At 42.5% G+C, this 27646-nt stretch overlaps 4 protein-coding genes across 5 annotated transcripts in view; 2 read left to right on the top strand and 2 right to left on the bottom strand.

The window, feature by feature from the left end:
• Positions 1–12864, bottom strand: part of LOC126564216 (uncharacterized) — a 444146-nt gene extending 431282 nt beyond the window's left edge. The window contains exon 1 of the mRNA XM_050221196.1: positions 12857–12864. The gene's annotated coding sequence lies outside the window, so the exon portion shown is untranslated. The remainder of the gene's footprint in view (positions 1–12856) is intronic.
• Positions 1–24482, bottom strand: part of LOC126564234 (voltage-dependent L-type calcium channel subunit beta-1) — a 97272-nt gene extending 72790 nt beyond the window's left edge. The window contains exon 1 of the mRNA XM_050221219.1: positions 24295–24482. Within this exon, the coding sequence (XP_050077176.1) occupies positions 24295–24405 (111 nt within the window). The 5' untranslated portion in view covers positions 24406–24482. The remainder of the gene's footprint in view (positions 1–24294) is intronic.
• LOC126564527 (protein kinase C and casein kinase substrate in neurons protein 1) overlaps positions 1–27646 on the top strand; it is a 424303-nt gene that overhangs the window by 186940 nt on the left and 209717 nt on the right. The gene's annotated exons all lie outside the window — the stretch shown is intronic.
• The window catches only part of LOC126564444 (mucin-2-like), a 363283-nt gene that overhangs the window by 51877 nt on the left and 283760 nt on the right, over positions 1–27646 (top strand). The gene's annotated exons all lie outside the window — the stretch shown is intronic.

Consider the following 27646-nt stretch of genomic DNA (forward strand, 5'->3'; position numbering starts at 1 on the left):
AGGAACGGGGCAGAAAACGGGGCAGAGTAGTGATTGCATGAACCTCTTTGAGGTAAGCGTTTGATTGATGGACAAGATAAGTCGCGCGAGCTCGGTCGCGATAAAAGGAGGAAGGAACCTGTGGAAGGCACGAACCGTCAGTACGGCATACGGATAAGTAGGAAGCTGATCTGGCGAGCTGGGGGCATGCTTGAGTAGTGATCGGGGTTTGCGAGCAAAGCAGTAAATGATCGTTGAAGAGAAGAATTGCTGGATGACTAAGAGTTGACTGGAAAACGGTTCCAAAACCCGTGGCGGTACAACGTCGGTGGCATTTTTATCTATGCAGTAGGAGATCTTGGAATAACTAACAGCAGTGAAAAAGATTGCTTTGTAACCTGCATTTTGGATGTAAGAATAAGAAATTCTAGACACAAAATTTGCTACCAACAACCGCTCAAAAAATTCTTTGAGCCGAAACTATGACGTATTTAAAATTTCATTGGAGCAAAGCTTCAAGAAATATTAAGTTTATGCAGTTTTAACGGTCTGGTGCAGCACACCATAAATCATAAACTTTTAATTTGACAGACCGTAGTAATATCTTTAGAAGTTATTCTTGGTGTTTCTTAAAAACTGCATCGAACCTTCTACTCGACAACTGCGCACCATTCCAACGGGTTTTGCTTTGTTTTTTCTTTCCAATTTCCTTCTCAAATATATTGTCTGACGCCGTTCCACTACACGATAACTATGTAAAATTTTAATGTTTTAACATGCAGTTAGCTTCGTATTTCTTCCAGTAAAAAAAAAAACATCAAAAAACATAATAAATAGAGTATTGAAATAATTATCAAATCGCACAATACCCAAGCATCATGTAGCTCTTAAATTTTAAAAGTCTCTATATAAGCTCGAGACGTAATTAAACAACAATCCTGGCCCGTGCAAGAATGTATAAAGCTCAAAGCATAAAAGAAGCCACCTAACGAATAAGCGTACAAATCACCCTCCCTCAAAAGCCATCCCCGCTCAGCAACACACCAAACGATGAATAAAACTCCCCAAAAATTTGCATGAAAATCGCATGCTAATAAATCTGTTTTCTTGGCTCCAATCCACACACCAGCAAAGAGAAGTTTGCGTCTAAAGCCGTCGTACCCTACCTCGCACGCCCTGGTTTTCTTCGCCTACCCTGGCTGGATGGCATCGTGGTTTAAAAAATCATTGCTCTCGCGATTAAACCCACCGATATCTATTCCCGAGTTGCCCTGGACTGGCGACTGGAGACTCGCCGGTGAAGAGAAGCGCAGAAGTGAAGCGGGCTGGTGGTGAAAGCTACTACCCCAGTGCTGATTTTATTTTGTTGTGTTTCTCTTAGAAATTAACTAACACGCTGGCATCCTGGAAGGAAAAAAAGGGAGACAGAGACCTGGCACAGCAGTTCATTAATTCGAGCTTTATTTCACCTCGATTGCCCCGTTTATGCGCTCGTGTTGGTGGGTAATTTGACTGGCTTTTGCATCGAACCACCAGCAAAAAGAGGTGAGAAACTTGCCTGCCGCGTGTATCTTATGTAAAAAGGTTGCCAAAAACTCCGACATTGGACTGTTTGGGGTGGAGTGGTTTGGAAAACTCGCTTACTGCAGCGCAATTATGACGAGCTCGCTGTCCCGGCATGCTCTATTTTGCATATATTCAGCAATATACAGAGCCACCAATAGAAGACACTACCATTTGCGTTAACAGTATCGTTTCGGTAATCTGTGCAAGGCCTCCGCCAAATCGCCCAAAGAAATCATCCGTATCGATACGAGGTTCGGTCGGGCCGTAGAATGGGCGGTAGCAGTGAAACAGATTCAGAAGTGTCATAAAAATTTACTACCCATTTCAAACGGATGCTAACGGTAACAGAGCGTCGCGGTGCTCCGAGGAGAGTAGTTGAGTCACCTACTGTTTCTTTTCTCTCCGAAGATGTTTCGGATGGACGGCATTCAGAATATCGAAATCGGACGATTTAACCGATACAATGCGACGACAATTAGCTGTCACGATGAGCATTTGGTTGGAGAGGATTTTCTTCTAATGTTTGGGTAATTTTGTAAGGAACAAAACAGATGTCATGACTGACATTAAAATTAAAATAGCTCATTAAACTTCCTAACAATCGTTTTTGGCTAATTTTTCTAATAGCTCACTCTTTCAAACATCAATCAAGCTGTTGTTCTCCCTCAACATTTCTCTTGTAAGCTAACAAAGGTTCAATTACAACTGGTCCTCCCAAGAGAAGAAAAGAATCCTCCAAACAATAATCCTTCTCTTCAACATGCATACAACCATACAAAGTAAACAGACGCGTGAGTGTGTGGTGTTGTCGGTGGCGTCATTCCCATGCTCAATCATATTTCACCGGTCCACTTCGGGTCGGTGATGGCCTCATCAACCTCGCAGTAGCAACATCGGATCATGCTGTGGCTTGCCTATAGTTGTAGAGCAAAACAAATCTTCATCATGGAGCGATCAATTAATAATCCAACTCTTCCAGAGGTTGGGAATAATTCTAATCCCTCTCGGTACAATGGTGGGCTCGCTGCAGGCAGGTGAGTTCTCACCATCCTTCCCTCCTTAGAAAGGGGCAATCAACTAAAGCATCATTACTCATTTTTTTAAGTAGTTCAATAGCACATTAACCGAAAAATCTACAATCTGTTTAGAATGTTTCCCCTTGCGCGTTTCGGTCGCTCGTTTAGTTGCTTCAAGCAAACCTCAATTTCTCCCCGAAGTCCCTTGTGCTAAGCAGACCCATCAAACTATCAAAACATACTTACGATGAGTAAAGTCGTAGTGGTCGTTTGGGTATGATTGAACGTCACCCTGTTCGTGTTTCTTCCTCGCCGTCCGTTTTTGGAAAGCCGGGGAGACCACGGGTATGACGCTTATTGTGTCATGACGCCGGGAGGGCAAGTGAGTGGACTTATTTCTTATGATTAATTGTTCCCGCTTCTCGATTCACGTGGATTTTGCTTAATGGTTGTGGATTGCGTCTTCGTGGATTCCCTTTTCTACACTTGATTCCTTAGGAACGGGCTGTAGTTGAAGTTGTGGTCATTTACTGGCTCTTGCCTTTTTTTCTTCAAGGAAGCGTTTTGGTTTGTTTCTTAATTTTCTAGAATTGAAAAGTAATTTAAAGTACCAGACAAACCCCCTTCGAAAAATCGAATACACATACAACTTCTCTCACACGCATTGAAAAACACGAAAGATAGGGTTAAAGAGGGATAGAGAGAGAGAGAGAGAGAGAGATAGTAGGGGCATCTCAATTAAATTCGTATTACCAGTACACATGAAATTAATAATATCGATCGGCATGAGGAAACCACAACCGAACCTATTTCCTGGGCATGATTCTATTGCACTAAACCGGGTATCGAGTGGAAAAGTAAAAGGTTTCGCAGGAATAGCATAAAAACAACGACCAAGGGGTACCAACTAACACACCGCATCCCACCCAGGCGTGGAATTGTGTGTGACGAAGTGGATGAACGAATAAAAAAGTAAACAACTAATTTTCCAAACACTTCGTGCAAGCTCCAAAAATCTTGGTACCCGGCACTGGGCTCTGAGTGTGTGTAGTTCATGCACATTAAATTTCAATTAATCATCGGTTCAAATTTCGTCTAGCGGCGCGACGAGCTCAGTGGGTACAGCTGCCTTTCTAATTCGAGCCTTCGGTGTACCGACAAGGAAAGCAAAGCAAAAGCATGCAAATGTTGAAAAGAAAGGAAGGTGCCAAAGTATGTTGAGGGTGAGCCCGTGAAAAATGATCCCTCATTGCAAGTGTTTCTCAATTGAATGAAGGAAAGTGATACGGGTGTATATAATGGATATGATTGTTAGTGAATTATGCTATTCAATTAGATGTTCGTTCAGTCTATAAGCGTCCTTGGATCGTGTGGTTCGTGTTCAATTTAAACATACATGTATGGACACTTAAACAATGTGGAACGTTCCATTCCACCTGAGGATCATCAATAAGATCAGCAACAAACAAAAAAACCCCTCAAGATAAGTATCTTGACAATGGAGTTCCCTAGACGGCTGAATAAAGAAGGGCTTTTGCAAAGAATCCTCGATTTATATTCTCTTTTTTTTGCAAAAGTTTTTGTCCTAGTCCTAGTCATAGGCCACACGATTAACAGAGAAGTTCTTGATTATCTCATACAGTTTTCATACGGCAAAGAGATTTCAAAGAGATTTCTTATGAACGATAAAAGAAGCTATGAGGACATCCTGTTGATTTTTGTATGGCATGAATTATGTCTTCTTGGTACATCGAGTACTTTACAAAAGAATTCTTAAGATCGTAGTCTGGTGTGATTTCTTATCGAAAAGAGTTCGTGCAGGTAATGTCTAGATTTATCTCTGATCGACGAAGATATCCAACGCCTGCTCCAGCTCAGTACTCAGAGTAAGCAGCCCGTAATAATAAACCTAATAAATGGAAACCCCTAAAAATTCATAGCTTTTTCTCTAATTGTACTCTAATCCATCCAGGCGCTCATCTCTCCAAAAAGCTGATCTCCAGAAGCAGTCCCCTTCAGAAAAAATACAAAACATTATTACACCGGTAAAAGTGTTGAATTTAAGCAGTTTTGGAATTCCAATTAAGAAGCCAAACGTGATCAATGAGGTGGAGAAAAGCGAAAAGATAACCGCACCGCGCACATTTCAGGGAGGCCAAATCCTTACATCTCCCCGCGTTGTCATCCCATTCCAGCATTCCAAATGGGGTCCAAAATATTCAAAGAGTCTCCCCTGGTTTTTACCAAACTGTTTAACTCTTCTCCCTGAAGCAGCTCGGGGTGCTTGGGTTGGATTTAAAATGCCATACTCATTAAAATACCCAATACCTACCCGATTTCGATAGCACTCAGGCACTGGCAACCTCCCTCCCATCCATTCACCCCACCTCCTCGGGAAATCGCTGACCAATAGTCCATTGCCTTTAATGACATAGTTGCAAGGGTGAGTGTGGTGGTGTGTGATACGGAGCGAGTGGAATTCAAATGAAGAACAGATCCGAGCGGGACACAAAACACGTGAGACAAAGGGGGTGGTGTTTCGTTCGGTAATTTTATACAACCAGAAATAAAACACAAACGCACAAACAACTTATCCCAGCATCCGGCAACGACATGCACGAGCGTTTGATTTTTTCTTTCCTTTCCTGTATTTGTTTCTCGTCGTTCCATCCGTTGCCGTCTCATCTTATATGCTTTTTAAGCGCTCCCTACTCGCTCCACACGCTCCACTATCTCCCTCAAAATTTACCCGTTCACCCGAAGTACACATCGCATCTGCCCTCTCCTCCCGAAAAGGAACGGTTCAAGAAAGGATTCCAACGGTCAAGCAAGCGACGAAACGGCAATGGGCCCGTAAAGAGAAAATCGAAGAAGATAAGTCTAATAAATAAATCGAATAAATTTATCTATTCCGTGTGGTTAGCTTCTCCCATTTTCGGTGGTTCGTTTCGCCCGATCCGGAGCTTCATGCCGTTCCTTCCCACCGCCGTGTCACCGCTGACGCTGCCGCGATCGATCATTTCCTCCCGCCAGCGTACACGTACTCCCGGACGATCGTTCGTTTTGTGGGGAGAGGAAAGCAAAAGAAACTACACTAAAGCATCAGCAGCTCCAGTGCTGCACGATTAGGTGGTCAACTGGGCTTGGGGTGGTGTAGGACGACGGTTCCTGTACCTGCAATAAACTTTACCACCTTCGGAGTCCGACCCGGGGTCTAGTGTTTCGCCTATAGCTGTGGGGGAATAGCCGAAATAGTCGAAAGCCGTATTGAGTTCGTTCAGAGTGTGTCGCTTCTTTCTGTATATTGGTTTTGGTCACATTTTCTAATCTATCTTTACTACCTATAGCATCTTGGCATTTAGATTCAGGCGAGCTTCAGCTTATTGGTACCAACAAAAAAAAAAGCAGGAAAACCTAGAGGTGACTTTAGACCGGAAAATTATTATGTAAATAAGTACGATCCCCACGACTCAGTGTGCATCTTCTGTTATCAGTTCAAAACAAACACACATACACACTCATTTTGCTTACAAGCCTATCAACACCATGGAACAACTGATAGCCATCGCCTGAAAGCATCGAACTCCCGTGCCCCGATGTTTATGTACAGCAATGGTGCGCTTTCACCCGCAGTTGAGCTTCCTTAATCACGAACTCGCAACCGATCAACCAGCAGCCGCAACAGCAACCGTTTGGCATGTGTAACAAAAGTGTAGCGGCTAAATGAGTCGGCTTATCGACGGATCTTTTACGCGGAACCTCGCGATCGTGGCTACCATTACAGCTGGCTATCGAAAAGGAGACAAGAGAGAGAGAGAGAGAGAAAGAGAGAGAAAGAGAGAAAGAGGGAACCCCGTACCTTTGATCGTGATTTTTATGCTGTTGAAGAACTCCCCGTCCGTTCGGTGTCCGATTTATCGGCATATGTTGACCTTTTTGGCGATTGTATCTCCATTCGGTCGTACTCGAATACACTGTAGCTATCGTGCGTAGTTTTGCGCTGTTAAGACAGTATGGAGATAGTTTTTTTCATATTCTGAACCCCTCCTTTCCTCTGTATGTATGTGTTTCAGATTTTAAATTTGCTTTCCTGCTTTGAATTGTTCTAGCATATTCCACAATCTCCCAATAGATCTGATCACCTTTATTAGCGGCACGCACGACGCTTTTCTCCTTAGGTTGCTGTAATAAAATTTATGCATCTACAGTTCGTCTTATTACTTGTTTTTTTACAGCCTCTATTGGAATCTCATTTTTTAAATCATTGAAAAATCACTGATTTGCTTTTGTCCTTCTATGGGGTAACATTACAGGAATTGTGTCCATGCATACAGGGTATCCCGATGGTTATTACCGTAATCGGTGGTTTAATGACGATAGCCAGAATATTTTTCATTTTGTTCTGAGATTTTGTGACAGTTTCCCCGATATTTTTATTATTACGATATTTTTTAAGAAAATTTATTCGAGATTTTATTAATTTCTTGGTCGTTTTTTTATTGCTTCATTATATTATATTAATTCATTTTAAATTTTACAGCTTTACACCGAATTTTAATTTTTATGTAAATGGGGGTTAGAAAACCCATGCATTATCAAAAGAATTTAGAAAAGAATGTAAACCTCCTTTTGCTCGGACTACTGGCCATCTAGTACTACCTTGCTTTGCCCGACTCATACTGAGGCTTTTGCGTCATTCTAAAGCCAACGTGACAGCCCAAAACCTTTCAAACACTCCCGGCCGGTTGGCATGTTTTCCCTTTATCATACCTACACAGTCGTAACGTGCGTAGGCATGCGGTAAAATGGGGATGTTTTGGGGCAAATGACGAGTGGCGGGCACAGAAGTGACAGGTATTTATGCTGGCAGCATTGAACAGGGGGAAAAAAGTGCCCGTTTATGTTTTCCTTCTTTTGATCAAAGCCAAATCGAGCGACTCCGTCTCGCTTCGATCACTGCATGCTCACCATTCCGAAGAAAGTGCTCCCAACATCGGGTGCAGGTTTATTAATGGCGTGTTGATAAAGGGAAAAGAAATGAATAAGTCCACGAACGAACACACAGACACAGTGGGACATTTCATCTTTCGTCGTGTTTGCCTGTTTCACTTTGGAGCCGGTCGTATTTTCATATATCACTGTGTGCGGCGACAAAGTTTAAGCCCCGTAGGTGTTCTTCTTCCGTCTCTCACGAAGAGCGCATCCCGGCAGACCGGCTGACCGCAGCATCGTGTGGGCAAAAAGGTTGCTCGCGTTGCATCGTTGGTGTGGTGCGTGTTCGATCGACGACCATCGACCGCGGAACAGATTTGGGACAGTTTTACGTTCCGTCTGTTACGGTTGGTTTGCCTTCGGCCCCGATGAAAAAAAAAAGCCCCGATCGGGCGTAAATTAAGCGTTGTAAATCATTAGTGATTTACTGTGGGCACATTAAGCGCGATCTCGAAAGGCCGCTCGGGCACGATTCGGGACACAGTTGTTGGGAGGGGCTGAAGATTTTCTAGTATGTTTCCATTTCTCGACTGCAAAACCGCTATGTCGACGACCTCTTAGGATTGGATGTTAATTGGCCTTTTAGAGCCGAATTTCCAAATTTTGAACTTTTCTATTGAACCCCGGAAAAGAAGTACCGATCGCAGAGTTTGCGCTTAGTAAGCAAAATATTCTGCCATCAGGTATCTTCCTCACAAAGACATTCCAAGTCACATCTCGCATCTCCTCGCAAGGCAATAACTATGATCATGGGCTTAATCCTTCAAAGCGATCACCCAACCTCGCCCGGAGGAGGAATCCCAGGTTGGGAGCAGCATAAAAAGTTTGATCGTTAATAGTTTGGAAAAAGTGTCTGTAATAAAACGTTTCAAGCCGAAAATATAATCAGCTACCCCCTTTTTCTCTGCTTTCCTCCTATTTGCCATACCCCCGGTAGTAGTGCCTCGGACACTGGAGAACCGGTAATGAAAGAGTGTAAAGAGCTTCGGCAACGCAATGGTGGAAGGGCCAACAACATCTCCAAATCAAACCAAACACGAATCTTACTGCCGTGATTTTTAGTCTCTTTTTGATATTTGTTTTCCCCAGGTCTATTGAGGCTGATGGCCTAGACTTGCACGCAATCGTTCGGTATTTTTTTTCGTCAAACGTATTAAAAACGAGGAATGGGTAAGAAAAACGCAATGGCAGAGGAACGACGAGTGGTGATAAATATTTATTGCTTTTGATTTTTAAACTTGAACGTTTGATTTTTCTCTGTTTTATGTTTTTCTCTATCCTCCCGTGTGTCCCATCTCGGAGGACTGCTTTTTTAATGGCGGTAAGTAGTATCAGGACAGGAAGGGGGCAATATTTACTTCCCGCTACCTACCATCTTATCAACCTTTTGCGCTCCCCTAACTCAAACTGAAATTCCAAATGCTTTACGCACAGATTTTAATTCTCACTTGCTCACAGACTCCATAAACTATAAACCCCCCCTTTTCGATACGCCGGGACTGCGGGACTTTTTGGAGCCTAGTTCACAAATTGCTCATCCCATCTACATCTCTGAAAATGGCCGTTCGATTAAAAAATACCTTACACCGGTGGGCTTTTATTTATGACACACAAACACCGACTCGAATCGGCTAGCTTCATTCCCTCCATTCTCTTAGCGGAAGAAAATACTCACACCGAGCAGTTGGTTCTACCTTGCTCAGATATTTCACCGCTGGTGTTGTCCTACAAAAAAAAAATGTCCGCGGGCTCGCGGGTCCACGGTGAGTATTAGGGCGATTGCGAAGAAAGGCGATAAATCCTTCACACCCATTCGTGGTCCCCGGGAGAGTGTCTGGGGATCTTCAGGAGGTGGCGCGTGATAATCAACTCGGATACGGTGGAATTTCGTGCCTAGAACGCTACTTTATGGTAAACACCCGATGGTGAAGGTGAACTATGTGCTTTTTCTCTGTCCATTTTTTTGGAAGACATTCAGCTCCAGCTCCGAATGGATCGATTACATCGGTGCCTTTTGGTAATTTAAAAGCCTCCATTATGAGAGCCTCCATTCACATAAAACATATTGCTTTTGTTGATGCACATAAATAATGCATCCGAGACATTATGAGATTTGTAGCTACGTTTCTACAATAGAGAAAATATTACATTCCTGATACTGAATGTCCTCCTTGGAAGGAATTTTTCGGTACTTAGATGATCAAGGTATCAATGGTTAAATTCTAAAAAGAGTGCAATAAACCTCTCCAACGTCTTATCGAAACTAAGAAAAGTGTTTTAAGAAGAGTAACAAAAAGAACTAGCCTTCAGATGTTGGTTGTCAAGACGACCGAACGAATGGGAAAGAAGAGAACCTCGAACAAAACAAAAACAAAAAAAACAGAAATGCGGGGTCTGTAATTTTTATTACTTTATGACACGTTAGAGACGAGTGTGATCAATTTTTATTTCGTTAGGTACACATACACAGACATTGTAGAAGAAAAAGATTGAAGCTCATCGCTGTAGTTTGCCGTATCTAACTCCATCTCTAGCATTGCTTGAGCGATCGTCCAGTACGATTTGATATTAGAGACCTGTCAGAAGCGATCGCCAGACCTCGGTGATCCCAACGCTATGCTCGGTGTACGCTACTTACAGAGCTACCAGAGCTGCTGGGTTCGGGTCAACCACCGAGTTTCTAGCTAGATACCTGCCAGGAAGAAACATCTCACATGTCGCGTCGACTTTCCGATTCTGTCTGTTCCGATGCCGATTCGTCTGTTTAATGATGATGCACAGAGCAGGCTCCACATCGCTACACGCTACATAGAGCTAATTTATTTATAATTGAAAACCGTTGCTCCGTTGTCAATCAAGGCTTTTGAAGTCTTAGCCGAGAGTTGAATTTCGGTAACGGAAGACCGGGAAGTTGATGGGAATAGAAGGGGATAAATAAATCTAATATAAATATGATTACAACTAAACATGAGTAAGCTCTGGAAGGTAGATTTCTTCATTGTATTTATCGTCATTGAAAGCGTAGCAGAACAAACATAAAAAATATAAATGAATCCAGATCAACTTTAAGCACATGTAGCCAATTCCTTCTTTGCCGCCGCTCTGACGTAGCGCTGTGATTGTTTTCTCAGAGATTTCTGGCCCAATTTCATTCCTTGTACCAGCGTACTTCACGCCACCTCACCTTCCAAACTTGAAGCAAGTGTCACGATGATGAGGACCGTTTGGATTCAACCTAACTAAAACAACTACCATTCTCGGCGTTCCTATACCTGCCCGTTTACTCCCTTCCCAAAACCGTCCCGCCACGCAAACACATACACAGGGAAGGATTTTGAAAGCATTCCCGTGTCCGCCGAAAGGCCGCCAACGCCCCGTATACCGCTTGCACCCGTCATCATTGCCAAACGTGCCAGAGATATCCGTAATGACTTTTCAAAACGTCGTCCATCCTTTTGGCCGCACTCGTCTAATGCGACGACTGTTGAGCCCGTTTAATCCATACGGCAAGGGTAGCATCGAAACGAATTCGGAAGATGGAAATTAATCCTTCTCGCCCTCGCGCCATTTTCGTCCAATTCAACGGTGGAAAAGGGCAAGTGGACGTGTAACGTTGGAGTAGCGAATATTATCTCACTCAATTTCGCAATTCTGACACTTCATCGTCGGGCTTTGCTCGGGCAAATTGTTTCAAGTCAACCCTCCGGTTGCCGAAACGGTGGAAGAATCCTGTAGGAGCTAAAAAGCGGCCATTACAGACAGTAGACGTTTCAACATTAGTGTATAAGAGTGTGATTGTGTGTATGGGGAGATGTGCGAATAAGTGTGTGGGGGTATAATTATAATTTACTTGTCATATTCTCATCCTGTTCATTGTGTTCCATCCATCGAAGAGCGAAGCAAAACAATGTCAGCCGTTTGATTTTTTTCAAAGAATTGAACGATTTTAGATGCAAGTAAATATCTTTTAATGATTGTTGATTGAATGATTGAAAATTTGATTATTTTTGGAAAATATTACAAATAGTTGAATAACTTAATTCTTGCTTAATTCTTGAGATATAATACTTGAAGGATCGAGTTATCTCTTCTCAGATACTTTTGCAAAAATTTTAACAGTCTTGGGCAACAAAATAACTGTCATTAAATTTTTCATATTCTCAAGACTTTCAGATTCTCGAAGAAATTTGAATATAAGGAAGAGCCACAACATATTTCAATATCTTCGTTAGAAATATATGCAACCTAATCAAATTCAAATACATGAGAAAGTAGAGTCTCACTCTTTTTTGCCTCTTCAATCAACATTTCCTGGTCAAATATTTGCACACACAAAAAACCTACACGCACACATGTATTACACGGTGTCGCTTCCCTTAAAAGATGTCTCTCGCCTTAAACCCCAACTTGACTTCCGCCCCAGCTTTTCGTTGCTATCTTGGGTGGACCATTCCGCTATGTTGACCGCTCATAGTCTCCATTATTTTGCTCGTGTGGTTTTATCTTACGCTTATTTCGATATTCCCTGTTTTTCTTTTCCTAGTCCCAAACACCACCCCAAGCATCTTCCTCTCGCAGACATTCGACTACTACCCGGGGTCCCAAATGTGATCATATTATTTACATTCGTAAAAATGCCTTCCATTATATGTCGTCCAAGCGAGCATCCTCTTTGCTTGGGTCGCTTTCGATTCAATACGATCGCGCGGGTCTCGTGGGAAAGGCCGGTGCTCAATGCTCACTTGTGAACTCCAACCACCCAAAAATTTGAATAGTACAAAAACAGGGGGCGAAGAGTAGAGTAGGAGAGAGAAACCTCCAAAAACAAAAAGACTCTTCTAATAATAATCACAACTCCGAAAGAAGGTATCGGTATGGGCAAAATCAAGCGGCACAAAACCTCCAGAGAAAATAACCTGATCGTAGGCTAGCAGTGCCATCGATGTGCAAGGGACTAAACTATTAATTACCGACAGCGTCGTCATAAATTAATCCGCTTGAAAATTACATCGCACGGGCTAGGCCATGCTGGGCACTCGGGAGAGAAAGGGGGAAAGATTCCAGATAACAGCTCGATAACAGTGCGGTAATGACCAATAATGTACGCATATGCGCAGCAGCATCAGTTCGTTCGAGCTTCCCTGAAGGAGAAAGAGGGTGACATTCGACAAACTTTTGGGCAAAGTAGCGAGCAACCACATCCCGAAAAAGAAATACGTCCCGGCATGCGCCCCGAGGGCCTTTCGGGAGGTTTGGAAGTTTCAAAGTGGTGGAAATAAATGGGCAAAGCATTCGGACAGGACGTGGGATGTGGCACGGCCACTCTTCTACTATAAATTGGTCAAAATCTAACGAAGCAACTAGCAGCGAGTAAAGAAAAAATTAAACCAAATGCTGCAGGTGTCCCTGTCCTTTTCTTGTCCGCTTTAAGAGAAGGAAACACCCATTACATCTTGCCGCGATATACCGTTCGATGCTGGGATGCTAGGACCGAACCGGGATAGAGAGAGAGAGAGAGGGAGAGAGAGAGAGGGACGGAAGAAAATAAAATATTTTAAATTATTCAAAATGATCTTGTCGGTCGACAGTTCATGTGTGTACGGTTCGGATGAGGTTGAGTGGTTAGGACTATTCACTACCCCGGAAAACAGAGTGCTTGCAGGGTGGGTTGTTTGGGGTGGACGAAAAGTGGTGGTTGAAAGCCAAACATCGAGCGTCTCTAATCGAGCGAAGGAAAATGCCGAAACGATATAAATAAGGCACATAACGTACAGTGTTGGTGGTGGTTGATCGGTTAGAGTCGAAGACTAGAAATAATCACAAGCTGTTTTTTGGTATATGCACGTTACGATACACCATTTTGGGATTATCGGTTTTCAAAACCACCACATATTGTGTATGTGTGTGAGAGATGGAATAGAAAGCTAGATGAAACAAGAAAGAAGCGTTAAAGTGTTGAAAAAGAAGATGATCATACCATTATGTAAAAGCGAAGCGATATTGTTAGTTTATTTTTATAGCAATTATTATAGCAAGACTAAACAGGAAAATTTAAAAGATTTTAAATTTGTTTTCTAAAAGATAGTAAACAAAGAAATCGAACACAACATCCTTAACAAATGGAGTAATATGTTTGCTCCAAATGAAGCTTCACATCGTTCAAAGACGAATGTTTCTCTATGGCAAACAGCAACATTGGAAAAAAGTGGTTCAAAGTGACCACCCCTTTGTCAAGGGAAAAGGATGGCGGAAGGGAAGAACGTTAAATTTACCTCCTCCAGGTAAGAAGCTCAAACTATCCTACACTCACAAGCGCAAAGTGACGATGCTTGCGACACAGCATAGAGATTTTCGATATGGTCAAGCGACGAACCCGCGAATGTGAGTGTCACCGACGTACACTGAACACGCTAAACGTTCCCACCGGACGGATCCGAAATCGTAGGATTAATCACACACAGAGCACATTTTTTTTTCTGGGGAGTCCGAATCGGGGGATGGGTAACTGGGTGCAGAAGCGACCAAACGCCGAGCAAAGACTTTGAAATTGTTAAAATATGTAAATTTGGGGCTACAAATTTTATTTATTTTTGACATCATTTTCATCTCTCATACACTTTTTTTTTGTTGTTAAATCGGGTAGATAGGTGACATTGTGTGTGCGAGGCTAGAGTATGTATTATGTGTAGCTGTGTGTGGTGTTTTATTGCTTTGCTTTGTCTTTAAGATTTTGTTTTCTTATTTTTTGAAAGTTTACTTTGTTTTTTAGGCGAATTGATTGTATGGGAAAATAGTTGTGTTACGAGCAAACTTTGCTTGCTCTAAAAAAATGATATCAAAATGCGATCTATTTTGAGATATTTCGGTGTACATACGTATAGTATGAGGCTATCAACCATTCACACTTAAAGATAAATCATACATCTTTAGTGTACAACAAGTCGTTGTATAACGAAACGATAACGAATCGCTTTAATAATAAGGTTTGAAATCCAAATGCAAAAGCAAACCAATTACATAATTTAGATTTTGTTTTTTCTTCACCCAAATCAACTTTGAAGTGTTCGAATTGTTTATGCTCTAATTATTTCGATCAATTTGAACCTTTTTCTATTCAAACCACCTATGTTTGTTTCAAACCCGTATGAAAACTCACGATCGTAAACGGTTGCTTCATTTTACGATTGGGTATAATTCCCCATCCCCCCCTCCACCTCCTCCATTTGTGTAATGTGATCATACACAAAACAACCCACCTACCAACCTTCAACAACCAAAAACAAAAAAAAAACATTATTAATACGAAACCCACCAATTTCAGTGGAGGAAGCCCAAACAAATGGTCAATTTAGCGAAACTACCACCATCGTCACCATTACGCAGTTTGCCGCGTAATGCGATTGAAATTTTTATTTATTTTCGGTAAATTACACACAACCACACAGCGATCAAACGAAATCGATCTCCGCTGCGATCGATCGGCGTCCATCGGCGTAAGCAAAAAATAAAATTAAACGGTACAAAAATACACACAGAAACATACATATACAGCGCAACACCGACTGTGCTCATTATTATGTTTTATTTTTTTGTGTATCGCTGCTTGGTTGGGGTTCGTTTTCTTCACGGCCTTTATTCACACCTTGAATCAAATCTAGTTATGACCATTTTTCTCCAATTACGCGGCCCCACAGCGACGGGGGAATGGTGTGCAACGGGGTGTATTTTTATTTTAGAGATGACGTTTCACTTAAAACAATTCCGAATCGCAAGCAAGCTCTCAGTGCTTCAAGTGCCATTCGTGGTGGGGCAAGGGGGCGAGAAAATGCCGTGAAAATGCCCTTTCCTGTCACATAAGCTGCGCTGTGCCCGAATATGGGTCCGCAAAGGACGGCAGACGCTAGTTGCATCAAACGCGTGCGGCATTGGGCGTTAGACTGCGTCATGTTCGTTTCAATTAGTGAACCAACCAACTGAACACTACAGTGGCGTGATTTTGTTGGTTGGTGATTTTGAAGGTAACTTTCAATTAAATACCATTCACGGTACGGCTACACGGATCAGATTCGAGTGGTGTGTTTCTTTTTCGTTTCGTAAAGTGAGATCGGCGCGGTATTTACGAATAAGTTAAGTAATTATTCGATACGTAACATTATAATGCAAACGCGCTTTTCTACACACAAACAAGCTTTAATTTACCTAGTTGATTAGCGAAGAAATAAAAGAGCCACTAGAACGACAGCGATAACAACAAGCAAAGGAAAGGCTTGTTCTATCGGAGACATATTGACCCTCATCAGCACCCGATCATTGATTGCCTTCCTTTTTTTCTATTTCGCCGAGTCATCCCAAGACTCATCATCAGCCCAGCAGCGCTCGTTTGCTGTCACATTTGCGTTTTCTCATTCACAACTTCCAATGCTTCCTTTGAAAATGCTTCTCGACCTAATCGGGCTGCCAATTGACGGCGTGCCCTTTTTGGCAGGTTTATCTGGTCGTCACCACACAGTGGGACAGTACTGAACGAACAGAGGATTTTTTGGACACACTTCGCTAATTTTTTGATGAGAGTAAAGTATAAAAAATTGGAAAAAAAGGAAATTTATGAAGCAACTTATTTTAACATCCAGACAGCAACACAACAGCAAATAAATTTAATTGTTCGGGATGTGCTGCTTATGCAAAGGCATGAAATCGATAATTAGAAGTTCAAATACGGCAAATATTGCTAAGAAATTGCTTTCTTTTTTAAATCAATGAAAGATAATCGTGATCTCCTGTGAAAAGTTGTTCAGTAGTCGATACTGAACTGTCTACAAAAGCCGTAAAGATGGTATAATTGCCCCAAACAATGTTAAGGATATTCCTCATAAGGTGAAGTATAATAAGAAAGAATGAACATTACACCACTCCAATGTTTTCCTCCGTCAAATGTCCTCTCCTTGTCCCAACGTGCTGCTCAAAGGTACTCGACGATCATCACGATCTCCTAACATTGCCCGTTGGCTGTGCGAACTTTCACGCTTTTTCAAAGCTGAGCTGTTGATGGGTTGTAACGATCGATGTCATGATTTTTCACTCCCGTTTTGCTCAGATCATGCCGCACGTTTGTCTTGTGCCGAAAAAATATTCAAATAAAAATGCTGGAAGCATATTTTAGCGATTGAAAAGGGCAGTCAGATACATACACTCAACACCTAATTATGATCGTCGAGGATGAAGACGTGCTAAAAACAATCGTTTTCGAACATGGGGGGAATAGATCTATTAAACATTTTAATGCCACCCCAAAACAATAACATGACGTTTGATGTTGCTTGTTGATAGATAAGCAAGATGTGTCTTTTTTTCGAAACAAAAAACAAACCCCCCATCAAGGACAGCAGGTTGTCAAACACAAATTTTACATCAAAGTAAAATCTTCAAACATTTTTTAACCATTCCATCAGGTGATATGTATATTTCCGTAGCCATAGCAAACAGTAAAAGGATGGTTCAGCGTAACGAATGCTGACTTTTTGAATCTCCCCGGTCAGCTTATAATGGCCACAATCAAACGAGCTTCTCCGGTTCACGGTGATCTTTTAGTATCACACTCGAGCGTTACGAAACACGCCTCATCATCGGTTATTGCAAACTGATCATTGTTGCCTAATACATACAGCGTGCCAGGAGAGCTACCCTTATGCCCATATTGAAATCCCTGTTTCAGTGGATCGTTTTGACAGAAAAAATCGCATTTTCACCCCCAAAAATAAAGCTAAACACTGGATAGTGTCCATCGGGTTGGATTTGCTGGACAAAACTCGTTTCCCAACCACCCCACGATACGAAAGAAATGTACGCTTCGCTTCGTGTGATTCTTTTGTCGTACGCGTTTCCTTTTCATTACTTGTTTGCTGTTTTTTTTAGTACCAGAAAGCTCCCCCCCCAGGTGGGGAGTGGCAGTAAAATTGAAGAGCTCCAGCTCATGGCACAAAAACTCTCAAGATGGAGCCTGCCTCTAATGACAATTGCGTCAGTTAAAGCCCGCCTTCTCGGTCGCGTATGCAATTAAATATAGCTTCGTCTTTGCGGCTGGCGGGGTTCGTCTCTTTCTCCATCGGGCATTGATGTCTTTCTATTTTTGTGAGGGAAAGCTGCCCTCTCCACATGTGGTAGTTTGGGAGTCTTCTTGTTGCTTTGTGGTGGTTTTTTCTTTCACTCTTCAAACAAATGGCAATAATGGGGATTTGGGGGAGACATTGTTCGTTTGTGTGTGTGTGTGTGTGTGTGCCAATGCACAATAACGAATCGCGAAACAAGTGCGAGTTGGTTTGTGTTTTTGGAGTTGGAGCTATGGGTGATCTTTTCATGCACGCGATCGGAGCTAGCTATTGTTTGTTTGTTGATCGAAGCTACTTATTTCGTTTTGTTCCGTTTTGTAGCGGCTGCTAAGGAAAAAAGCTCTTCAAATAAAAAAGCTAACATTTGAATAATGCTTAAGTACCACCGGTAATAACCAATTGGAAGACACAACTGAAAGTCAAAAAATGGGTGGAACGATACATACATGCATGAACGGCGTTTGTGTGCGCATACAAAGGTAAATAATAATTTTTACATACTTCCAAATCTCAGCTCAAGTCAGTCATTGAGCAAACGAATTCGATTGGTTGAGTAGGGCTAGCGAGAGATGAATGACAATGGTGTCTAGGAACGAACAACGGGTGGAACGAAGGCCGAAATAGAAGGCCAAATGCAGCTGTTTACTTCTAATGAGCATTCACTGTTAGATTTGTTAGTTTCAGCGATTCAACGCTGCTGCCGAAATGAAGGTTGTTAAATTCGAATTAACGAAGCATCAAAGCATTGACGCAAGACGTACAGTTAAAATTATTCGCTTATGTCAATACTACTGTTATTTGATGGAAGCTTTAACGAGGAAACCAAAGAGGGAAAAAGCAGATATTGTATACAAAGCTACATAACATTTAGTTGAATATTAAACTGATCATGTAGAGAACATTAAAATATTTCAACATCAAGCCACAAAACCAACCATTCGTGTATCAATACTAGCGATGGTTAATCATTCGATGTGAATGTGAGATTTCTTTCTCGTCTTCATCTTTATATTGCTCTCTGTTAAGAAACAGACAACACCAAAATGCGATTAGAGCCGGTACCCCATACGCCTCGCTCAACAACGGCGAAACTTGTCCTATTTGCATAATACCCGAAATTCGAAGAGTTAAAAATTAACAGAGCACACACGCACGCACCCGTAAAACCTTCGTAAAATACGGTCGGCTTTTAATGAGCATCTTCTTTAGCTCCACGACCACTCGCCCCATCCCATCCAGGTCGCAGATTGTGTTGCCGAAGAGGAAGGTGTGTACACTCGCGTACAACATACAAACCAATACGCTACAGCGGAGATCTTACGAGGTGTGAGACAAATTTGGAGGAAAAAAGGCGCCATATTGAAACACTCCACCCGATCCGCACACGGAGGAGCTGATCGAGTAAGAAGGCTAGTGAGTTATGGCCACAATCGTGCACCAACGTATCGTTTACGCACGTTAGTCGTTATTGACTGCTAATCGAAGCCACAAAGACATGTGCTTCGGTTTCTCTTCGGTACTCGCTTATGCGACGAGAGCACCACGAGATGACGGTGATGGTGATGATGATGATGATGATGCTACTCACAGGTTCGTGGTACGGGTAACAAATCGATTGCGTACGCCCCATTTCGATGGACGATCTCGGTGGTGCTTTGGAAGCTTAATCGAGCTGTCGATAGGTTAGGTTGCTGCTGCACTCTTGGATCTCGAAGTCTTCAGCCTCAGCAAGCACGCTTGATTAAGGAGCCTGCTGACGGATGATCGACATTCGACAAATTGTTCGGGAGCGTGTTGTGAAGCTGATGGATGGCTTCATAGCCGGAGCCACCATGTGTGCTTCGGAGCTGTATCGAATGGGTGGCGCACGGCGAGAAAATTCCCAAATTTAAGATTCAATTGGCTTGTCCTTGAGTATGTTGAAGATTGAATTGTTTTAAGGCAAAGTTGTATTCTCTCATGCCTCTTATCAGAACAACTCTTATGAGTATTTTGGCTTTATCTTTCAACTTTCTATCTAACTATGAAGTAGGAGAAGAAAAGGTTTGAATGTAATTGATACTTCGTGTGAACTTTTAAGAGCTCGGGAGTCAATCTAAGGTCAGCTAATGGTTTTTAGGCGGTGAAAATTTCACGATCTAGTACTGCAATCGAACCCGTCTGACACTGTAGCTCCCACCAAAAAAACGAAGAAGATACACGTGAAAATGCTTTGCCAAAATTTGCTGACCATTTGATCAGACCCAATGTGACCCTTCCACCTATAGATCGGCCAGATTTGTGCGGAAATGATTGATTCTCTCCTTCCCGAAGGTCAGCACGAAACCGTTTAACCTCGGCCACTCTAACGGTTGTATCGTGTTTCCCTCTCTCTCTCTCTCTCTGCTTGTTGCTTTCCTACCTTTTTGTTGTCGTGTCGGTTGTCCGTTTTGATGGGTGGATCGTTGTGACGCAACCATGCAAAAGCAACACAGAAAACGTGCGTAGAGGGCAGATTTTAAATCGGTTCCTTCCTTCCGTTAGCGGTCCGTCGTCGCCGTCGTTTCATGTCGGTCAGGCGGTGTCGAACGAAAAGCGAGGAAAGAATGAATGAACAACTCAACCACAGCCGCCGTCACCGTGCCGTGGCGTCCATCAATCTCAACCGAATTTCGTGTCAAATCAAAGCCACCGAATGCGATTAATCCCGTCGATCGGTGGTTTCGCAGGCTGACCATTGTGAAGGAAACGTTTGTTTCCGAATTGATATGAGGTCTTCTTTGACACACGGAAGAGAACACAAACACACCACTAGTCCTGTGAGCATGGGAGAAGATGTTTGTCGAGCTCAAGCGAAAGGAAAAGTGGAAAACTAAAGCAAAGAAGGAAGGAATGTATCGATCACGTATGTGGGCCGGTTATTGACGCCGTTCCGCCGGCGTAAAGTTGTTGACCCAAGACATTTTTGCCCGATGGTCGGTAAACTATTTCACACCTCAATGGGTCAGTAGGCCGGTTGCTGGTGCGTTGGTGTTTGGAAAGGCGAAAAGTTTATTCCTTTGGTTTCGATAGTTAAAAGAGTCGCCAAATGTAATCAAATCTTTTACGCGCTAATATCGATAAAATGTATGCATAAATATCACAAGTTTCACACGCTTTTCGGCTGTCAAAAGCTTTGTATTGCGATTCTTTTCGGAGCAAATTTAGGATCAACTACTACGCTACCCCTTCTTGCACTTGCTCTTTATGCCAAACCCTACAGAGGATCTGCAACCTAGCGATGGAAATCATCTAATTTAAATGAATTCAGGCAAACATAAACACCAATTAAAACATAAATGTCTCCACTCGAAACACCTGTCACAACGAACTTTTATGGAACAGTTCTAGACCCAGCACTATGATGCATCTCTGCAACATGAGCACATGTCCAAAGTTGATGAAATTTACCCTAAAGCTCACGCCTTCCAAAGTTTTATTCATGCCACGAAAACATCATCAAACAACCTTCTCAATGAACTCTTGTTAACCCGTCTTTATAATGAAAATTTTGGTCCACCAGAAAAGCGGGAATGTTAGTTTGTCAAGTAATAACGTTCGATTGTGAATGATATCGAGGTCTTTTGTGAATGAGCTTTGCAATCTCGAGACAAAAGATGATGAATAAGTAAGTCGCAAATGTGTTAATCGAACTAATTTTATCCTTCAATCGTTTAAAAAAAGCCAACTCCACACTCTATTGACATTATATCGCATACGAAAAAAAAAGAGCTAAATTGTGCTCAAGACTTCACGTAACAGGTATGTGACATTTCGAAACGCGTGTGTGATTTTTCTATCGAACTTCCAAAAAAAAAAAAACAACCTCAACAATCACATCAAATATTCAGAAGATAAATAATACCCCTCGAGCTCGAAATTAACATCTAAACCGCTGCTCGTTACTGCTGCTACGAGTGTCCACTCTCTGTATGCCGATCGCATTAAAGCATCCCACCTTGCTAGAGCTAAATTCAATCCAAACCCCCGTCCGAACGTCACCATCGTCCGCAATCGGATCCGGCACACAGTCGACTCTCGTAAAGCACCACCGTCGTTCACCAATCGATCGAACCGGGCAGCAAGTTTACTTCCAATTCAACTTCACTTTGACACTGTTAGAGTGTGCTCGCTCTGCCTCTTTCTCGCTCGCTATCGTAAAATAAACCGGCCACTCAAAACAAACGAAATAAATACGAAATATTCCTAATTCATACAATCAATATCGCGCCATTTTTTATGTTCCTTGCCTTTACAGATAGCTCCTCCTGGTAGTACCTCGACACACCATCGGCACACGGTACAGTGTCACAACGAACTGAAGGCCATGTTGAATATAATTACGCATCCTCAACACAGCCGCGCCAACAAATGCTCAACATTTTCGCTGTTTGAAGGATTTTCGTTGGTATCATTGGATGGGTATCTTTGTATGTTTGTCACATCCCACGACCGAAAAGTAAAATCTCCTCGCAAACGATCGTCTTCATTATACATCGTGTGGTTCGTGTTTGTGACTCATTAGCAAATATTTCAATCTTCATTTGAGTTGAGGCCCCGGCTGCGAGTGTCTTCCCAACATCTCTCACCCCTGCTCGTCGATCGGCCTCGCAATAATTTCAAGGTATTGGTGTTTTTTTTTTTTTGGGTAGTACAAACGCTCTCCTTCCCACCTTCACAAGCCTGGTTATTCAAATGGACCGAAGCAAACCGATAAAAAGCTGACTATAATTTTTCGCAAGACAAAATGAATAAATACTGCTAGGCTATAAATTGAATAGTTGTGAACGATGGGGCGGAAGGGGAGAGCGAGGGATTGGATTTGGAATTGCGAGGTGCGTGGTAATATACGTAAAAAATCCCCCCCCACCCCCCAATTCGAAGGCCAGTATCACATAATGATATGCAAAATAACGACAAATACATAAAACCCGGACGCCGAAGCCGTGGTGACCGATTTGATTTGAACTCGAATAAAATGTCCGCAAATTGTACAGCGGCTTTCGCGAAGTTTCGTATCGAAATTGAGTTTGTAAAATGCTGCGCAAAAATGAAAACAAATCAAATTCAAGCATGTCTCTAGGAACGCAAAATTGAAAATCGATGTTGCTGTTCAATAGAGATCATAATTTTGTAATCCACCGTGGGAAACGATCGCCAATATCGTTGTCATTTAATATTTAAACTTGTTTCATTTATAGGATTATGGAACAGATCATGTCCTGCTTGTACGCTTTTGCACAAGCTTAAACAAATGCAATCGTAACAACAAATTTGCATTTTATAGCGCCTGAAGCTTGTTTGCTTCAAGTGTATTAATCGATTGCACCATATTACTCTTGTTTGTTATTAATTTTGCCAAACAAACAACACCAAAACAACATTCAACAAAGAGCATGTGTTTGTGTGAGTGCAGTAGTAGTAAAACCATAAACCAGCTGCCGTCATCACTGACCTCCCATAAATCATGGTTTTTGGCCAGTTTCCTAAATTTTGTATGCGTTTTCAGCGATTCTTCTGGAAGGTCAAGATAGGAGTTTCGAAAAGTCGAATGATGTTGGCATTGAGTAGATGTAGCAGCAATTATAACTTTGACTGTGAACACAAATGAGCAAATTTATTTTTGGTCTAAAACACTTCAATGCTGTACAAAATAACGCATCAAAAACCATTTTAAACACACATGATTTAAGACTCATCTTATACACAGTCGCCTTTCTCTTCGGGCAAACAGAAGTTTAACCCAGCTCCGAATGAGTCCGGAGTTGATCGTTTTGCAGCGATAAAGGAAGCCTAAATTACCCCGAATTTTATACATTAATAATCCTCCAGAAGGCACTCAACGAAAATCATACAAAGACCAAGAGCTAAATAATATCTACACCCATGGATTAAAGCAAACGAAGTATCTCGCATCTTGAAAACTTGATTCTCCCGAGACCCCGTGTTTGCATCATCCGGTTGCGACCGAAAAATAAAAACGTTGGTGGGACCATAGAAGAAAGGGTATCGAAATTAGAAACAGTCCACTTATCAAAAGTCTCGAGATGTAAGAAAGAGGACGAAGAGATGAAATAAATCGACCTGTCTCCAACTTTTAATATCAGCACTTAAACACCACCAAGGTTGACCGTTTTTACCCTTCCCTGAGCTTTTAGACGATGTTTCAAAAGTGGCAACTGAGCAGGAGAGTCTTTTTACGTTGTGTATGTGTGCTTCGTATTCAAATGAACTACACTGAGGCCAGCGTAAACGTGTTTGACCGGCCTACAATTACTACCGGCCAAAGCGAGATTGCTTCAATTGTTTGACGTTAGCCGCTCCGACATTAATTATCACTGAGCGTCTTCGCGCTCATTGCAATGCTTTCCACACAGAAGATGGCGTTAATTTTTGCCGTTTTTGCTGCCTCTCTTCATCACCAAACCATAGGGCACGGATGACACACCAACTGTCAGGAATGGCCTAGTTTGAGCATCATTACAGCATACTCGTGCCTGGAGGTGATTTGTTGTTTGTTTTTCCCCCAGTGGAACTTGGGAGTGATAATTACGAAACGTGCTTTTTTTTGTCCCATACATGCACACGTGCTTATTTTTCCTCCAGCAGTCACTTACCTGCAGTTGTAGCGTTTCCTCGAAACCGTCCGGAAACTCGGTACAGTGGGTGTCCAAATTTTGGGATAGCGAAGACGTAAGATGATGTCTCGCGTTCATCCCAACCACCATAGGAGAAGCCGACAGTGGAGCAGGGCAGGGAAACGCGGCTAGCTCAGTTCCGTATTCCGTGATGATGACGCTGTTGTTGTGGTGGGGGGGGGGAAGGTTAGTAGTAGTATCGACGATATATCCGCTTGGAATGAACGCGCTACCAAACACTTGTACGGCGGGTCCTTCCCTGTACAGCGACCAGCAGCAGCAGCAGCAGCAACTTTTGCACTAAGTGCATCTATATGCCACTTTTAGAGCACACACACCTTTATCACTCTCACACACACACACACGGTAAGCTTCACCACAACACAAAACACAAAATTCGAACAAACCTAAAATCGCGCACTGCCGATGATACTCGCGGCTGATTATAATTTTTAAACCATCCCAACTAACTTTCACATTCGGGGGTTTTCAAGATACAGATCCACTAAAAGATACACTACTATTGGCTAATTTTTCACGATTTTTTTTACTATGACAGCATATCATATGACGGTTTTGTGACGTGAAATCACTACTACCTTCAAATAACTACCAACTTTTTCCTTTTGCAGCAAGCATCACTAATTGTTTTTTAATTTATTTCACTCGGTATGGGATTTTTTATTTATTAAACACTTTATTAACACACATCTGTAATGTTTAAGAAAACTTATTCGTATAAAATTATTATAAATAGAGTCTTGATTAGACTTTCGCTATAACCTAACTTCCCTCTTAGTCTTCTCAACCCTTTTCAACCGGTAACTTAACACACAATTTCGTCAAGGTGTTGCAGAACATGTCCTTGCTGAACAAGCAAGACAAAAAAAGCAGAATTTTTGTCACCAAACGGCTCCAAACACGCTTTGATATATACCCTCACGAGGCACGAGACGATCAATTATCGACTAAACAGAATCTTACACGCAAACACAACTGCTTAAGATACCGTTTGTTGGGAACGTTAGGGGATAGGGAAATTCCCTTCCCTTACCCTCTTTTTCATATTTCTGACGAGTACTAGAGAACGATAATTGAATGATAATTTTTGTTCATATAAAACGGCTAGTCCGAATTGCTATCCTTCCCAATTTCAAAACCGCGAATTCTGACTCTTCCGGATGTCCTGTGGTATGTCTTGTAACGTATTTCTCTCTCTCTCTCTTTCTCTCTCTATCTCTCACTCTCTCTCTCTTTCTAGTTATCTTTGCCCTAAACGAATGCAATGGGTCAATTTTTCTTTTCCACTATACACCGTACAGCTTTACCCGTTTTAGAATAATCGATAATACGTATTGCAGTACTTCATGCTAAGTAGGCTGGCCCCGATACCGATGTATCTTGTATGCTTGGTCAGCCTACGTACAAGAACTCGTCTACACAGGAGAAACAAAATGTAAGAGCACACACACGCACACGTTGGTCCCAGAAGGCACCCAAAGGCCCAAAGACACACCTGTTATTACGACCAAAACTGAAAAGCCAGTCGATCACTTCTTCCCAGCTGCTGTGTAGTATATGTGTGCGCCTCCCCATTTTCCAGCATTTTTCCAAAGCAAAGGAGCAAGGGGTGATACACACACACACACAAAAAAGAACTATGAAAAACGCGGTCAACTTGTGTGTACGTGATTACGTAATTGGCGCTCGAGGCGCGTGCTAAAATACCGGTGTGGCGCAATTATTTTGCCACTCCGCAAAAACCACTGGACGAGAACCATCCACTTCTTCCAGTGTGGACAGAAAGCGAGAACGGAAAGAAGGAAGAGAGATAATGGAGAAGGGAGGGAGGAAAAAGGGAACCCAGTGCCATAATTAGGGCTCCCATTAAGGGGCGCACTCGAATGTGTGCGCTTGGGGGGTCAGAAAAAATAGGAAAAAACGTTAAGAGCACCCCAAACGAGACTGAGCGAGAGAGAGAGCGCTCGGCACTGATAAGCGAGTGAATAAGACTGAACGATTGAAGAACAAAAAAATGAAGAGGAAACCGGAGAAATGTCATCAGCGCAATTGAGGGTGTGTTGCGTTTATTTCAATTTCCACCCTCGTTTATCCGTTACATCCCCCCCCCCCCCCCCCCCCATCTCCATCAACTAGAGAAACCACCAGCCAAAGTTTGCAAGGGTGCGGCTGTGATGCGTGTTCGCTAGGTCAGGGAGAGACCGAACTTCTCCGGGGTTTAGGCATCGAAGTCCGTAGTCATGGTGGAGAGCGAAAGTCCCCCGAGCTCGTCCCCGTGAGTAGGATACGCGAGTGACGTTGGCGACAATGGGAATGACGAACGCGGTCCCGGACGGACGACGTCTGGGTGAGTGTGTATGTGTGTATAATGTGTCCTTCGCCGAATCTGTTTACCATTTGAAGGCTGGTTCGATTCGAGTTCGGGTCATCCCGTCGCCGACCGTTATCGATTATCATGGAACATACACACACACACACCCACACACACAACACATCAAACCGTGCGGTCGAGTCGATGAAGTGTCAAATGAATCAAAACAATCGAACGGACGGACCGGACCGACTCATCCCCTTTTCCAACCAGCTTTCGATGGCCATCCTTGATGATCGATGGATGACAATTGGGCTTCTTTCGCCATATTCCATAGAGAAGACAGAAAAACAAAACAACACAAATAAGACATATCAACGGCACTAGGCCCGGTGCCAGAAAATTAATAGGTGAAAATTGAATTACCACTTTTGGGGTCGCGTTGTGATAAACGCGTCCTGGAAAGGGAGAGCTAGTGAGAGAGAGAGAGAACCTGTGCAGAAATATATGGATTAAAAGCTTTTCGTATCTTTCCAGTATGCTCTTCTTCCGGCTCCGGTGCTGGATAGGGGACACACACACACATACACAGAGACACGTGCCATCATAATAAGCCTGGGAAGATACAGTACTGAAGGCTGGTGAGGAAGATGTTGATTTAATTTATGATCGCACGATGGCGTAGTAATTCGATTTACATCGTACTCAAGTCTTCCCCTTGGCCTGATAAAGGGGATTGAAGGTAGTGTAACAGAATGGGAAGGGAAAAGGTCATATCAAGTTGACAGGACGTATCACCGATTCAGTGATTTTCCACTCTTTCCTGTCTAGTTTTTCAATGCACTGCACTTGTCAAGATGTTTTTGCAGTGCTGCACGTGTGTGTTGTGTATGCAGACAAAAAATATCGAACAAACTCTTTTACTAAAAATAAGAAAATAGCGCTTCGGTACTCCTTTAAAATTGGGCTTCTTTTTTTTCGCAAACGTAAACCCTTCAA

The sequence above is a fragment of the Anopheles maculipalpis genome, chromosome 3RL (assembly GCF_943734695.1).
Source record: "Anopheles maculipalpis chromosome 3RL, idAnoMacuDA_375_x, whole genome shotgun sequence".
Taxonomy (NCBI): Eukaryota; Metazoa; Arthropoda; class Insecta; order Diptera; family Culicidae; genus Anopheles; species Anopheles maculipalpis.